The sequence below is a fragment of the Alnus glutinosa genome, chromosome 1, assembly GCF_958979055.1.
Source record: "Alnus glutinosa chromosome 1, dhAlnGlut1.1, whole genome shotgun sequence".
NCBI classification, from domain to species: Eukaryota; Viridiplantae; Streptophyta; class Magnoliopsida; order Fagales; family Betulaceae; genus Alnus; species Alnus glutinosa.
The window spans coordinates 10,982,848-10,999,751 of NC_084886.1; the positions used below are offsets into that span (position 1 = coordinate 10,982,848).

Below are 16,904 nucleotides of genomic sequence, written 5' to 3' on the forward strand. Positions count from 1 at the left end.
ACAGCATAACACACCCGTGAAGAAGCAGTGTTTTTAGGTCCGTTTGGATCTGTGATATTTAAAAAAAATGATTTTTAAAAACACAGATAGTGTTTGACAAAATCGCAGTTTAACCTTTAAAATCGTAAATTAATCTTTAAAATTTTACGCTTTTAAAAAAGCATCATCTTATCAAAAAAACAGAAAACAGATTTTCTGTATTTTCGAATCGTAATTTTTAAAAACATAATTCTCAAACGATTTATATTCTGTAATTTGATTTAAAATCAAACTTATTATCTACGAAATCAGAATTCCAAACACTTCCTCCCAACCTACCTTTTTTTTTTTTTTTCGCATGAGTTCTTCCATCGCCACAATCGTACGGAGAAAAGTATCCCACAAGGCCACAACAATCTCATGAATCAATGACACAAAAGAGCGCCCATGATAGTTCTGAAGGGAGCAACGCATCACAGCACAAAGTCAACCGCGAAGAAGCGGAAGCTCTTTTTCTTTTTCTTTTTCTTTTTGTTTTTGTTTCGATTTTGATATTGTTCTGTTTTGCTCTTCTTTTGCTTCATTTATTTATTTATTTTTATTATTATTTTTTTATGAATCAGAAAATCTTTTGAGTTCGAACGTACTTCCAAAACGACCATCTTTCTAATCGAACCATTCAGTATGTCTGTTAATGGGCCGATTCTGAATCAATTGGGTAGCGACGGAATATCGATCGATCTTTCTACGTACTTTTTTTAGTTTTTCTCTCAACTCTAATATTCTAGTTGTATACTTGTATTTAAGTCTTGACTAAATAATTGGATATTCAGAGTACAAAATAAAAATTAGTGTTTACTTTCACTCGATGATATCTATCTCTTAGCAAGTTAGCATTGTCCCTTTATGTTGATTAATATATTTCTCACCTTGAAAAATTACATTAAGCTTAATAATTTTTTGTTAAAAAAAAAAAAGAAAAGCCCGGTAAGATCGTGTCCATTCAAAGATAAATTTTTTAAAATTACTTTTAGACTACTTATAGGACCCACTTGACCAAATAAAAATTAAGTTGTCCAACCATTTATCCAGTCAGATGAGTCTTATAAGTGACTTCTCACAATCACTTGTCCGAATCCTATCAAATTCGAACAAATAATTATAGATGATTCTTATCTGTATAAATATGTACAAAGTGTGTACAAATAACACATGTTCAGATGTCCAATAAAAAAGGCCCCCCCAAAAAAAATTGTTATAAGTTTTCAAACTTAATCATACATATGATTTTTGTCTAAATATGATTTTGTTCCATTAATTATATATGAGACTCTTGATTATTGATTATTTCAATTCTGTTTTGGAAGTTTTGAAAAAAAATCATTGATGTCTTTTACCTTCTCTTATGGTTATTATGCCATCAACAAATTGTTCACATAATTGGATTTTTTTTCTTAAAATAAAAAAATAATTAAAAAAAAAGTATGAGAGGGCGACCAAAATGATTATTCTATCTGAGCGTGACCATAGTAGCGCCTATCTATTAAAAACCAATAACAAAAGCTAAACGATGAGAAATCGCAAACAATCATAAATCAATGAAGCTCAAAGTGTGGAACCCAATGGTGCGATCATATAATAGTTTTTTTTTTTTTTTTCACATATTCTTATACTATTCACGTATTACAATATGTTACATTAAAATCTTATAAAATAAAATTAAAAAAGAAAAAGGAAATTACATATATTTTTGACATATATAATTTAATTAGAATGAATCAGAAAAAATTCCTCCCGTAGAAAAACTAGCTTGTCCTTTTGGTGGAGTCTAAGTGCATGTCATATGTTTTCACTTTCCCTCACTGTTGTTTCTATTTTTTGGATCCTTCCAACTAATTATATGGTAAATAAATATTGTACCTTCATCTTTTTATTTTTATTTTTATTATTTATAATTCAATAATAATTTTAAAATTCACATAACATATGAGAAGACATAGGAAATACTTTAGTCCTCCTAGCAAGGGCGGAGGTAAAAGGGGATTGGGGGCTGTTTTCTCCAAAAATAAATAAATAAATAAATAAAAATCTAAACTCTTTTTTAGTTGGATATAAATTATAATTGGGTGTTCCTTAGTTTTTTTCTTGCCAAGAAAAAAAAGCGGTAGAATGATTTAAATAAATTTCTTTATTCAAAACGACAGCCTAATTGTCGTGTTGAGAGCTATCCACAGACGGCCAAAAAGAAAAAGAGAGTAATAATTGGACGAGGCGAATAAAAGAAAGAATCCCAAGACTCTCTCTCTCCGCACCCATTGACTCCTCCGACCTCTATTTCTCCATTCCTCTGCTCACCGCCACCATCACCGCCACAACATCCTCTCGAAGCTCAGAGCTGATCTGTCGCCACCATGACTCATATCCTTTTTTCTTTTTTCAGATCTCAACGCTTTTCTACGCTTCTTTTACTTTGTTAATTCTTTGTATGTAATTGTTTGAATACTTTGGGGTTTCTTTGCTTTGTTTTGTTCTGGTTTGGTTTGGTTTGGTTTTCCTTGACTCGGATCTTCACGCGGAAACCAGAGGGAGAAGGATCGCGAGCGCGCTCAGTCTCGCACCGGCAAGGGTTCCAAAACCAAAGAAGACGGCTTGACCCCTGAACAGCGCCGCGAGAGGTCCAAACCTTTTGTTGATTCTCAATTTGTTTGTTCAAATTCTAAGTTTGGTTTTGGTTTGTGTGGGCAGGGATGCGAAGGCTCTGCAAGAGAAGACGGCGAAGAAGGCTGCGCAGGCGTCGGGAGGAGGAGGGAATACCTCCGGTGGAGGTAAAAGCGAAAACAAGAAATAGAATTTAGTGTTTCGATGGGGTTAATTTGTGAGTTTGTGGTGATTGTTCTCTGGGTAAGTGTTTATGTGGATGAATCTTCTGTGGTTTCATGCCTATGAATTGTTATTGATGCTTTGAGAGACATGATTGTTGTGCGTTGTTTAAGGAATTTATTGTTGTTATGTACTTCGATTGGTAATGTGAGAATTACAAATAAGTTTAAATTTGTGTTGATTTTTCCTAGTTATACGTTTGTTTCAATTTTCTTCTTGTCTGGTTGTGTGTAGTGTGTAGAGTTGGTGAATGTATTATTGCATTTGAATTGTAAAGAGCATGGTATACAATTTTTTGGGGGGTTGACCTAATTATTGAGGTTCTTTTTCCCTTTTCTATTAATCTAAACTATTTTTGAAGGGATGCTATTTTTTGAGAAACATTACTTCTTGGGGGTTTTTTAATGTTACTGTTTTAGGTGCCTTATTTCATAGGGGTCTTAGTTACCCTTTTGAGCCAGCCCCAACCTAGAGAAAGAGGGAGAGAGAGAAAGCAGTACTCTTGTGAGGAGGGCGGTTGCATAGCAAGTTCATCAAATGACAATCTGGATTTTAGTCAACTCTTTCTTCATTTTGCCCCATTTGTGTAGACAAAGCTTACCAAATATAACATGATACCCATCCAACCTTTATAACAAACTGAAATCTGGCAAGAAGAGTTAGAAACTTACAAATAATATAGACTATGTATCTTATTGGTTTGAGAAAACTCATTTGTCTAACTGGCATTAAATAGTGTTGCATGTATGAGTCAAACAGTTTTTTTTTAGGAAGCATTAAATTTATTTAAACTTATTTTTTGAAGTGAATTCATATTGAACTTGTTTCAAAGACAGAGCATTGTTTGTTAAAATGGCAAGGGCCCCATCAATCTTTTTTTCTTTTGGATGAATAAGGGGCCCTATCAATCTTGCCGGCTGGCCTCCTCCTATCATAGGCGATCCTTAAAGACGTTTGTTTGGCAAAAACTTTTAGAGGGTGATTTTTGCCTTTTGGTTATGGTGTAACATAACGATTAACGTAGTTTTGAATGTTTTGTGTTTTAAGTTGTTTGATAATGTTTTTGATTTTTTGCCCTAAAAAGCGTTGTCAAGCCGAAAAACTGTTTGGCTAGGCGTCTCAAATCCTGCTTTGAGACCTTATGCTTATGGTGGCAAAAATTGAAGCATGTCTAGCCCTTTTTAGTATAACTGCCAACTGCCCACTACATCATGTCAAAGATGACCTTCGGTTGGTGAGGTTAGAGCTGATCTCCATTTATACAAAGCATAAATACATTAAATGATGTATCAGATGATAGCTTCTTGGTTGCCCTAAGCCTAGTCTATTAACATTTTATCGGTCAATTAAAATACTTGTAAATGCTATGATAACTTGTTTAATACGGAAAATTCTCTTGCTATGGCAGTAACCTAATCTAGGGTGCTCCCCCACCCCCCGAAAAAGAAAAAAGACACGTTCTACGGTGGGGACAACTAAGCCATACTTCAGCCCTAATGTCAATGGGAGTTAACAGTTAACCTAGTGAATTCTGGTTTGCAAATGTTCCTTGGATCCAGGATTTGAGTATCTACCTAGAGAATGCCGGGGTCCCCTACTCATATCACTGTTAGAGTTTTTCAAGAACCCCGTTTTCCTTGGAAACATATTTCCTACAAATGAAACTCTTACAAACGAGTTTTTAAAAGTAATTTGTGTCTTTTAAACTATTAAAAAAGCATGTGAGAAACACATTTAAAAAACTATGTGCTTTTTACATGCTAAGGACATATGTTACTTTCCTTTGTGTTCCTTGCTCCATCTAATTAACAGCTCTCTCTCTCTCTCTCTCTCTCTCTCTCTCTCTTCCCCCTTTAATGCGCCTCTTGTCCTAAATATCTTTAGACTTTGAGTCTTCTCCAAACTCACTCAGCTATGGTACTCTTGCCTCTTCCCATAAATAATTTGTCTAGCATCAGTACAGAATCTAAATTATTTCTGTTTACATTATCATTTTTTACTCATTTTCTCTACGACAGGTAATTTTTTTTTTAATCTTTTGTTGCATAACTTATGGACTTAATAATTCTAATAATATATGTATTTTGCATTTAGTCATGTAGTAAAGGAGTGGTCGTGTGGCCACTGCCTGCCTCTATTCTATTAGGCACAGCCTTCCCTTTGCTTCAGTTTTTTTTTTTTAAAATCACCATTTAAACAGTGCGTTTTTATACATGACAATGACAAATTAGTCACGGAAAAATGACTAAGAGGTATGTGCTAGTCATCTGTAATATTTTCTATACTAACGGCTAATTCTAATACATGGGTTAACTCGAAATATTTTGGTATTTTTTTTAAACAAATACATAGAAGGGAAAGGGAAGAAAAAACTAAATGAGAGAATCTTTCTCACTGTTGATCCCAAGAGAAAAGAAAAAAGAGAGGAATTAGGAATGCTTCCAAATACTAAGTTCGAAACGGTCCACTTGGCAGTGTTGCGTGCACGATAATTGGCCTTCCTAGAAATATTAGATGCAGTCTATTTAGGCATAAAATGCAGAAGATAATGTGTCAACAATAACAGAAGAAAAGTTCCACTCAGTAAAACATTTGGCATTGTTAATAGCCAATATAGAAGTCAAAGAATCCCTTTCCAACATGAGAGAAGAATAGCCCTCCAGTGAAGCAAGTTGAACAGCCAGAAGAGCTGCGGTTGCTTCACCCAAATTCACGATGGTAGTTTGTGGGATAAAGTATTATTGATTAGAAGTAGGGAGACTTTAGGCACAATATAGGCATCAAGAACCAAATAGTGTTGTCCAAGTAGAACTGTTCTTTTGACCAGTGCAACACCACTGTAGGCATTCTGCTACCTCCTTCACTACATTGCCACTAATTAACAGTTACCACATCCACCTCTTGAACAGTTCCATCCTACCACATCTAGCCTTCCAACATATTATTGTCATCTACCGCCACCCACCAATGAAAACTGTGTTAGAACAGTGACAACCGCCAAATGTCTGGTTGAGGAGACCTGCATTGCAAGGAAGGTACGAAAGTTAGAGAGGTACGCCAGTGATGTAAACGGAATCACCTAAGTCAACAAGAAAAAAGTGAAGATGATAAACCGAGTGTAGGCAAAGGGAATAAAAGTGAGTGTACCTACTTGCTGTCTCTGTCTCTTCTAAATATGGTAGATGGACTATGGGCGCCAAGTTGACATCTACCAAAGGCAAGAACCCAGTATGAGAAGTTAGGTATGAAAAGCGTGAAATAATTATGGAATGTAATAAATTGTCAAATGTCCAGCAATTGATTTTCCCCCTTCATAGAATCCCTCAATTATGAGTTTTCCTACAAAATCAACCCTAAGTTGGCAAGATAATAAAGGGCGGATCACATTGCCTTAGAGCACTCTCAATGGATTATCTGTTTGCAATTTTAAGCTAGAATAGATAACAAAAGTGCTAAAAAGAGACTCCATCAGTTTATGTATTCCAACTCTATAATAGATTTTTCTTAATTCCATAAATAGTCCAACTCTACGAGTAGAGTTATACTATTCACTAATCTTTTTTTTTTCTTTTTTTTTTTTTATTATTCTTTTGTATAATAAATAATGCTCCATGTATTGAAATATTGCCACTTTTTGCGGATTTTAGAGACGAGCAACAGCATGACTTATACAATATAAGAGTAGGAAGAAATTGAAAAAAAAAAATCAAGAGGATTAGGCCAGGCTGACATTTGCTGCCAATGACAAGGATCTAATTTTCGGTTGAAACCCTAATGACGTTCAAGATCGAGCAATTAAAAAACTATAGACTTACTCAAGATTAACTCTATTTTAATTAAATATGTCAAACTTAAGTTGTGACATATATTACTTTTCTCTCGATCATCTCTTTCCAAATTTAATTACTATCATATGATCTTTACTTACTTTACCCTAATTCCTACCATGCATGCATCTGACGTAAAATGGTTTTTGGTAAACAATTTGGGATTTGTGTTACCTATCTACTTCCATCATTTGATAATCGGTTTGAACATGCAAATTGGCATTTAATATATGATTAGATAATATATTTTTTAAACTAATAATATATATTCCAATACATCAAACAATCTTATATTAATTGCTTAATCTGTTGCTTTTTTTTTTTTTTTAATCTATTAGCGCAAAAAGACACAAAAAAGAGGGACCTAAACATTATACATAGATGTACATGTACATTATACATGATACACGCTCACACGTATATACATAAACAAATAGAAAGAAAAATGATTAATTTATACAAGTCTTATATTGACTTAATCAAGAAAATATTAGTGGATTTAAAATTAAAGTATTGACTTAGCTACAATATTGTATAATTTCGTTGATTCATTTACAACAATGGGGCGTAAGGTGAGTAATGTTTTAAATTCTTTAAAGGGTCAAGAAACTCAAAGCCACTATTCTTGAACAACTTGGAGTCAAATAATTGTGCCACGTGTACGTACACCACACAATCTAATACTTGACACGTCAATATCTAACATATTAATTAAGTACACTAAACTACAATTTACAATTATATGTTTATGTTAAAAAAAAAAAAGGAAGAAAAAAAATTGGCCATCGATATAGGATTGAGATATTTTTTTGCACAACAATACTAATGTGTCCAGTATTTTTTTTTAAAAAAAATAAATAAATAAAATTGAGAATGCTGAACACATCAGCATTGTTGTGTAGCTAGCATATCTCTATGAGATTATATAGAAATCCTATTTGATTTAGATTTCGAACATGTTTTGATTTATATATGCTTATATACTATATTTAAAGATGTATATAGTTGAGTGTATCTTAAGAAAGAAGAATATGACTTAGATGGAGTAAATTAGTTATTTATTCTAAATTCCTCAATATGATTTGATTTGTATTTATTTATTTTTTTATTTATTTGATTTGGACATTAATAACACTTTACTTATGAATATTAGGATACCAAAGAAATCAATTTTTTTTTTTAATAAAAAAAATATAGATCAAACTTTCATTTAACAAAATTGAGGGAATTAACTAAAGCAAATTGCTATAAGAAAATAAAGCATGTTACTCTAAAGTTACAATGTCACAGATACACAAATGAATTTCTTCTATCTAAACAATACACGTGACTTGATTTTATTGTAGCCTTGGCTAACCCATGCGTAGCAAAATTTGCCTCTCTTTGTATAACCAATCTGCCAAATCCGAAGCCCATTTAAAACACCTTTAGCATCCTCCACAATTTGACCATACCAACTCCAATTTTTTCCATTGTTCTTAATCTCATGTACTATTTGCAATGGATCACCTTCCAAAATAATATTTTGTAGGGTTAAATCATGACTAAACTCTGTTGCACTCAAGACAGCTATCGCTTCTGCTATCATAGGTTCAAATACAAAATAGGCAATATGACTTCTAACAGCAATCGTATAACCCATATGATCTCGAACAATGACACCAATGCCTAGACGAGTGTCGGTGGAATCAATAACCACATCTCAATTTACCCTGTATAGGCATGGCGGCAAGTTTTTCCATAGTAGATGTCCTTTCTCAATACTTTGGTTCGTAGTTGCTATTAATTTAATTTGCATATGCTATTCTATACTCATTCCATTTGATTTTATATATATATATATAAAGATGAATTCCTGACTCCGTCGTTGCTGATGTTTCTTGATTGAGAGCTTCTCTTTCGATAATCAATATATAAAAAGCTGATAGTTATTTATCAAATAAAAAAAAGGGTTAATAGTTGCTTCAAAGATAATGAAACAAGAATTCTTCTAAAAAATAAATAAATAAATATGCATTGGAGTCTAGCAGCTTGCATGACATTATCAATATATTTATGCTGAATTATAGGGAAATAAATCAAGACACTTGAAGAACGTGTAGTTTATTATATATATGTATGTATTATAGGTACTTAATTAGTGTCTTCCTTTGAGAAGTATAACAATTTCTAATTTGTTAAATTTGTTGAGGGAATCGTAACATGTTACAACAGATCGATATGCACAAAGATCATCACATGCATGGGAAATATATGTAGAATTTTTTTTTTTTTTTTTTTTTTTTCTAATTGAATAAGAAAAAAGGTTATAAGGGAGGATCGATCCAAAAAGAATAAGAAGTGGATGATCCTATAAATGAAAAAGATGTGAGTTTCCCAACAACGGACCCAAAACAAATCAAAACAGTACTGAAATAATTACAAAATGTAGAAAATAGGTCAAACATATACACGTATCTGTATACATTTTTTTTTTTTTTTTGACATGTCCACATAAGAGGGGGGAGAGGTTATTCAAACTAGTGACATCCGCTTCATGAAGCGTGGTCCCCAGCCGATTGATTTCAAGGAAGGAAAGAGAGAATAATATTATACAATTCTTGGGAGATAGTGGTCCAAGTGATTCTTCAATTGACGTGCCATCCACGCCTAAATTTTTAGTTTAATAAACACAAACAACCTCATAACCCTCAATATTTCTTTCCCCTTACGCCAACCATTTTTTTGTGCCATGCACTTGCTACCTAGGGTTACTTTTGGCCCTGCCCTAGCTAGCCACATGCAATTTAACCCATAGCGGTTAAAGCCAACAGTTTTTCTAAGAGAATAATAAAACAATTAAATTTATATAACATATCTTGTAAGCTTAAGCATAGTATTAAATCCAGCAGAGGTCTTGAATTGATTCACACTTGTTAAAAAGGAAGTTTGAACCCACACGTTAGGGGCCGAGAGTGGTAAAATATTAATTAAATGATTAAATTCATCATTTCTCATCGGTTTAAGCGTTTAAGATGAGTAATTAATGCTGCATATCACATAAACACTTGTTAATGAGAAGTTTGAGCCCACGCATGAGGAACCAAAAATATTAAAATATTAATTAAATAATTAAATTCATCATTTCTTATAAGTTTCAGCAGTTGAAAATTGATCGAGATGAGTAATTAATACTTCATACCATTTAAACACCCCACAAATATTTTACAAAACATCCCACAAATATCCAGCGTTTGGATATGTATATTTTTTTTTTAACAAGGGCTACTAAACCCTATCATGTCAATTTTGTGAGGTGTTTGTGTGATACGTAGTATTATTATTATTATTATTATTATATAAGCGTTGATTTAATACAAATAATTAAAGATAAAAATAAATAAAAAAACATGGTAGGATGGGGTTGTTAGCTAGCCTGATGTATTGAAAGAAGAGTTTGTCAATGGGGGACATGGTTAAGTAAACTAAATTATGCAGATCGAGACTTTCACGTGGCTAACTGGTAATTAATTAAGGGCAATGCATGAACTTGAGCACATGATCAAACGCCCAAGAACCCACACAAACAAAACCTTACAGCTAATCACAATTGTTTTTGATACAGATGTGCGGTTGAGGCTCATAATTCTTATCATCATCAATAGCAGAAAGAATCCAAAACCACAATCATTTTGACACGTGGAAATTCCACCAAACTTGTGTCTCTTCTAGGGTTCTAGAGAAGAAAAAGTTGGCTATGGTACGTAGATCAGGTACCACTTATTCCAAAGAGATAAATTTATTCATTTTAATTAATACTTTAACACTCTTTCTTACGTGTGAACTCTAACTTTCTTTTATATAGTAGATGATGAGGTTCAACACATTGAATATTTCATTAAAACAGAAGGTGAATGATTAAGACAGGGTTTGAATTCAGAACCTCTGCTCTGATATCGAGTTAAATCACCATTTATCCTAAAATCTTAAGCTCATAGGAATGAATAAATTTAATTATTTAACCAATACTTTAACACTCCATCTTACGTGCGAGCTCTAACTTTCCTTTAGTAGAAGACGAGGCTCAACAGGTAGAATATTTGATTGAAACGGGAGGTGAATGATGGAGACATAGTTTGAATTCAAGACCTCGATCTGCTCTAATACCAAGTTAAATTATCACTTATCTAAAAAATTTAAACTCATAAAAAAGAATAAATTTAATTATTTTAATCAACACTATAACAGATTCGTGCGCCCACAATTTTTCTCCGTCTTTTAAGCTAGCTTGTCTTCTATACCCATGATTAAACTAATCAGTAATCAAATGGTGATGATAAATGTAACAGCATTGACAGTCATGCTTAGTTAAAATAAGCATAAAGTGATCGAAGTCAGGTCTTAATCATTCAAGCATATATATATACGACGAATTGGTGGGGGTCATGATGGTATAGTCGGGAGAAGATAGGCAACTACAGCTTAGTTTCCAGGATAAGGTTTTCTAATCTTTTTCTTCAAAGCTTTGCTGGTTGTCTACGTATCATTTTGAGTATGTTTACAGCCACCCAGCTATATATGGAGGGGAAAAAACAAATACTGAATGATTTTATATATATATATATATATATATATGGTAATATTATTATCTTACAAGGTATCACCATATTATGGCCCAAAAGAAAAAAATTCTAGATTTCCTTGTTTTTAGTTTTATAAAAGACATAAATCAGTGTTTATGTAAAACTATATTACTTTTAAAATGGGTACTGTACAAACAAGAATATATATAATCTACCTTTAATATGTTTCTTGTAATGCTTATACAAACAATGTCAATGGTAGGTGTGAAAATTCATGATTTTATTGAAGTATAGGTATAAGACTATATAGGTTAACCATAATCCGACCCATTTAATTAAACGGGTCAAACCCCTCAACCTTAACTCTTTAATTTTGTATTGGGTTCGTGATGGGTTTACAAGTCATGTCAAAAATTTCTTGTCATTATATCATGTGTCAGGTTTGGGTCGTGTCAAAGTATAAGTATAAGACTATATAAGTTAAGCCTAACCCGACTCATTTAATTAAACATATCAGACTTCTAAACCGTAGCCCTTCAATTTCGTTTCGGGTTCGCGGGTCGTGTCAAAAATTACTAGCCTTAGTCGATGGTGATGATGACGATGTGGGCTTATATATGGATAGGTACAATTACAATTTGAAAAAAAAAAAAAAAAAAAAAAAGATTCTCTTTTTTTGGTAGACAAGTGAGACTAGATCATGCATTGAGCTAGAAAGCAGCTACGGAAGAGTAAGTGGTTTAAAAAAAAGAGAGAATCATTTGTACAAGGAGGATTCCACTTTGCTGCAGTTGTTTTCATCTTTTACACTCTTTCTTTGAGTTTTTCTTATCTAACAACTTTATGCCTTCATCATTTTACTTAGAATATGATGTATGTCTGTGGGCTGTAATGACTGGAACAGAGAGGAAAGACAAAAGGGTTGGCATGAAGGGATGAACTTCCTGTTTAAAAAGGTCTGGAAGCCCTACAAACGTGCATGAATGGGAATAATAAAAGTAAAAGGGAAGGTATTTAGTCAAATGCAGTGGTAGTTGCACCTATTGCTTTGTGTTTTTATCTGTCTGCTAATTAAACTCCTAATTAGTAGTTATTGTTTATACATTGGTATTTGGTGATGCCAATATACTTTAACCAAAAGGCTTTGGGGGTAGTTGTGGAGGTTAGGAAGCGAACATCTTAGAAACTGTTGACAAAAGACAATCCTCTCTTTCACTCTCTCTCATACATCAGACCCCACACACACACACACACATATATATAATATTGATTATAAAAAGATTATTATAAGGGAGACTAGATCTGTTCATTATGCCAGTTGTTTTCATTGTATATATAATTATGAAAATGTTTTTGTCTTCTTATTATTATTCACCTTTAATACGAAATTAACTGTTTTTGAGTTGGCAGCCCTAGCCATGTGAACAGAACGCATAGTTGCAGAGAGACAGAAGAAAGCATAACACAGCTACAAGACAGAGTGATCTTTATCTTATTTCTGGCATCTGAAAAATACTTATCTTAAAGGTTGAGAAAGCGTGGAGTGGGGAAGAGAATTGAAACAAGGCATGTCATAAATGCATCAGAATCATTCAGGGGATCAGAGACTCCATGCATGAATTGTTATGCAGTAATTGGCGAAGTCAGTTCCACATGTCTAATCCATCTTTTTCATGAATAAAGAGTAGTAGTGATGCTTTTAATTCTGTTTTGTTTTATCGTTTGGAGGCCCAAAACACTGGAAGGAATAAAGAACTTTGTTTGATAAGAGGGAAAAGATAGAAAGAAAGAAGAAAGAAAGCAAAAGCAGGATTGAAGAACTTGGCTTCATGTCTCTGCCCTGCATACTAATAATCAGCTAAACATGCATTACACTGGTATAGCCTAGCCAGGGAAGGCCATGTGCCTGGTTTATAAAATAACAATGACTTGCACTACTGGAAGAGCCTCATGCCTTAGAATAATTCTAGCTGCCAAAAAGTGAAATAAAGAGCTCTCGGGAATCTCTCCCCCCCCCTTCTCTCATATAATATTTAGCAGATTGTTATACGACTGACATGCAACTGAAATGAAGTAACATTAAAAATCAACATTTGTTTCAGTAGGGGCTCGTAAAAAAATTCATTGTCACGCTATCTCAGTTGTAGACAATCGTATAGCAGTCTATTAAATAACATTTCTCTTTAGTTTTTCTTCTTCTAGAATGGTTGCTCCAAGTGGCATCGACCAAAAGAGGTAGCTTAAGAAGGCTGCAAACAAGCACCCACCTGGCACCTAGAAGGAAAATTCTAATCATTTGCGGCTCAAAATGGGAGGAGGGAGATGGCCCATAGAAGGTCCCGCTACCTTTTCTTGATTGAATTGATGTGGTGCTCAAGTGTCTCCTAGCCCTTGCCAAAAGAGCAACCAAGAAACGCCAAATAAGCTATACCTTTGTTGGAACCGTGGCCAATTGTTTAATGCAACATCCAGAAAAGACAGCCATGATTTCCTCATACATAAAGGAACATAACAATTTATTAATATTTGATTTTAAGGCCTGTTCATAAATAAGGTTGATTATATCAATAATAAATTAATCTCTGTTTCATTTACAGTAATATGGGTTTTATTCAGGTTCAATCATGAGGCAACCCACCTCAGTTTTGGTGATTATTTTCCTCAAGCAATGACAACGACGCTTAGAGATGACTAAAGTTTAATTTATTAAAGGCTAGCTCTAGTCTTCAATATATATATCAAGTTCAATCAGGAAAGTAAAAAAGAGAGAATATTATAACATGTGGGTGTTTGGGAAAATCACATGATGATCATTAAGAAACAAATTAACCTAGACAAACAATGTCGTGAAATTAAAGTTTTGAGGCTCCTGCAGTCAGCGTCATGGATGAATATTCACCCATCCCATAAGCCCTAGATGAGAGGTAAAGCAAGGGGGGGAGCCTGAGTTGTCAGGTTCTGATTGGTTGACTACAAAACTCGAGAATGGCAAGCACGAACAAGCAGATCTGGCTCAGAGAGATATATAGCTTCACTTTATCAACATCATTAAAGTAGTTTCCTTTAATTTTCTAATGAGAATTAGCAGATTCCCGTCCATGAGGTGTGCATGAGGATAAATATAAGAAGCATAGTGCCTTCACTTTACGTCATTTCTATACATCTCTTTTTCTGTATTTTCTTCTTTCAATTCCATCAGAACTATTTACCTGGAAGATCAGTTCCCTAAGATGAAAAACTTCATGCAAAAAGAGTACTTGCCTTCTTATATTCAAGGAAGGTCAAATCTCTTTGGTGATCCAATCATGTTAGGCGCTCTGGCTCATCAGACTGCTTGTCAAGATCATCCTGGTAGACGTGATATGATCAAATCATCATCAGCAGCAGCAGCATCACCTGATAGGCTGTTTTCCTGTACAGATTCTACTTCTTCCACTACACAGGATGTTATCATCCATAAACACCACCATACACGTCCATTTGCTTCACCATCAGGTGCCAAAGAAAGCTTCATTCCTGTAAATTTTTTGGATACGTTTCCAAAACTAACCAAAGCTCAAGTTTCTGATCAACCCTCTTCTCCATCTTCATTATCAGCCATATCCAAATTCCCAAATTTAACTTTGTTTCTCCAGGAACCTACCATGTTAGATCCATCTACACCAATTGCTGACTCCCCTACAGACAAATGTCAATCCATGGCATCGTCATCATCATCGCCATCATTCTCTTCATTTCCCATATCCCAAATCGGCCAAATTCAGTCCCATAGGGGCAATGATCAATGGCTCAAAATCGATCAAAATATGACAAGCTACTCCTCTAAAGGCCTTATAAATGACTCATGGCTCAGCACCACCAAGACTCAGCCCATGAAGTACACCGCAAGAAGAACGCAAAATCAGGTACAGAAGATGAATAATATTTCATCCGTTTCATCACAAGTAAAGCTTTTCAGAGGGGTGAGGCAAAGGCACTGGGGGAAATGGGTTGCTGAGATAAGGTTACCAAGAAACAGGACAAGAGTTTGGTTAGGGACTTTCGACACGGCGGAACAGGCTGCCATGGCATACGACACGGCGGCTTACATGCTACGTGGGGAATACGCACAACTGAATTTCCCAGATCGAAAGCATCAGCTGAAGGCCAATTCTTTGAACGGGGCCACAGCAGCCCTTCTCGAAGCAAAGTTACGGGCGATATCACATTCGCAGGGCGTTTCCGGTCACAAGAACCCCGCCGAGCCGCCGCCAACATCGCCAAAGAACTGCTTAGCTGATCAGAATAGAAAAAGAAAAGACTGGCAGATTGAGTTGGAGAGCAAAGTCGGATCAGAGGCGATTGAGAACAAGAAAAGCCAGGAGGTATTATCAGATGCGGATGCTGTTCAGTTAAGTAGGATGCCCTCCTTGGACATGGACATGATCTGGGATGCTCTTTTAGTCTCAGAGTCATGACCATCAGCCCCCCATGGTTTCTCTTCATGTGGTATTTATGTTTTTACTCAACCATTTTTCTTTCAGTAGGAAGAGCCATAGTTTCATATTTTCCCGTTACTGGTCATACTACAGGATCCATGCAATCTTTTGCCATGATGATATTTGGTTTGAGGATGTTCTTCATGCGGGTTTTTCATTTTTCTTCTGTAATTTTGTTTCTGGTAGTTTGTTAGTTTCAAGTACTATTTTGTTCTGTTAAGGGAGAAGTTTTGAACTTCGGACTTCGATTGATATTCCAAATGAGAAAAGAACGTGGGAGGGGGATTGATGAGCCCTTTTACAAGGATCAAACGTAAAGGTTGAAGAAAAATGCTACGTGTACTTTTAGTTGCTAATCTTTAATTCAATTGGACAGGTTAATCTATATATCTTGCATTAATTGTGATTTTCACTATCACATCAGGAAATAAGCACTTGAAAGTACATGTAACATTTATCAAAAAAGTAATCGGCTTGCATGCAAATTCTACAATTAGACTCAAATTTGCAATGAACGGTGTAATTTATGCATACAACATTTCAGGATTAAGATCCTCTCCATTTCAAGTATTTACCGTGGATATTTGTTTTATTGTATCTAAAAATAATATGACAACATATTTACTATGCGACAACATATACATTAATAAATTTGTGAAATCTACCTTAATCACAAAATATAATCTCAATTTCACTAATCATGATCATGATAATATGCACTTCTATATATATATAATCAGGACACTGTGCAAAGCGTCCCCTCTACACGGGTCAGATAAAGTTCGAGTTTTCACTCGCGGTTGTAGCTCCAAAGAATTGTTTGCACTCAAAGGAAGGTCAAAACTTAAACCTAATGCGAAGCCAAGTGACTTGTCACTAGATCGATTGTCACTAGATCGAGCCAACCCCTTAGGGTTTGCACTTCTATATTATATGCTATAGCAACCAGAAGTGGTTTGCCAGTTCTAAGATCTGGCCCACTCAATTGACAGGACTTATAAAAAATTAGAATTCATTACATAGTGTATCAATGTCTTGCTTCGCTTAGACAACAAAAGAAAACAAAAATAGAAAAATCGTTTTCGACCACCTCATCTTATTTAACAATATGATAATAATAATAATAATAATAACAAAACCAAAGAAATGTACTAAGATCGGATCTAAACTCATACCGT

The 16,904-nt window shown here is 34.4% G+C and overlaps 2 protein-coding genes across 2 annotated transcripts; both read left to right on the forward strand.

Annotated features, from left to right (window-relative positions):
• Nucleotides 1–2,237: 2,237 nt before the first annotated feature.
• On the forward strand, nucleotides 2,238–3,032 carry LOC133872276 (uncharacterized). The gene is made up of 3 exons (XM_062309757.1): nucleotides 2,238–2,396; nucleotides 2,551–2,654; nucleotides 2,725–3,032. The coding sequence occupies exons 1-3, from the start codon at nucleotides 2,391–2,393 to the stop codon at nucleotides 2,825–2,827; spliced, it is 213 nt and encodes a 70-aa protein (XP_062165741.1). The 5' UTR covers nucleotides 2,238–2,390; the 3' UTR covers nucleotides 2,828–3,032.
• Nucleotides 3,033–14,320: 11,288 nt separating this feature from the next.
• On the forward strand, nucleotides 14,321–16,111 carry LOC133872286 (ethylene-responsive transcription factor ERF062). Its single transcript, XM_062309767.1, has one exon. The coding sequence runs from the start codon at nucleotides 14,479–14,481 to the stop codon at nucleotides 15,703–15,705; it is 1,227 nt and encodes a 408-aa protein (XP_062165751.1). The 5' UTR covers nucleotides 14,321–14,478; the 3' UTR covers nucleotides 15,706–16,111.
• The last annotated feature ends 793 nt before the right edge of the window (nucleotides 16,112–16,904 follow it).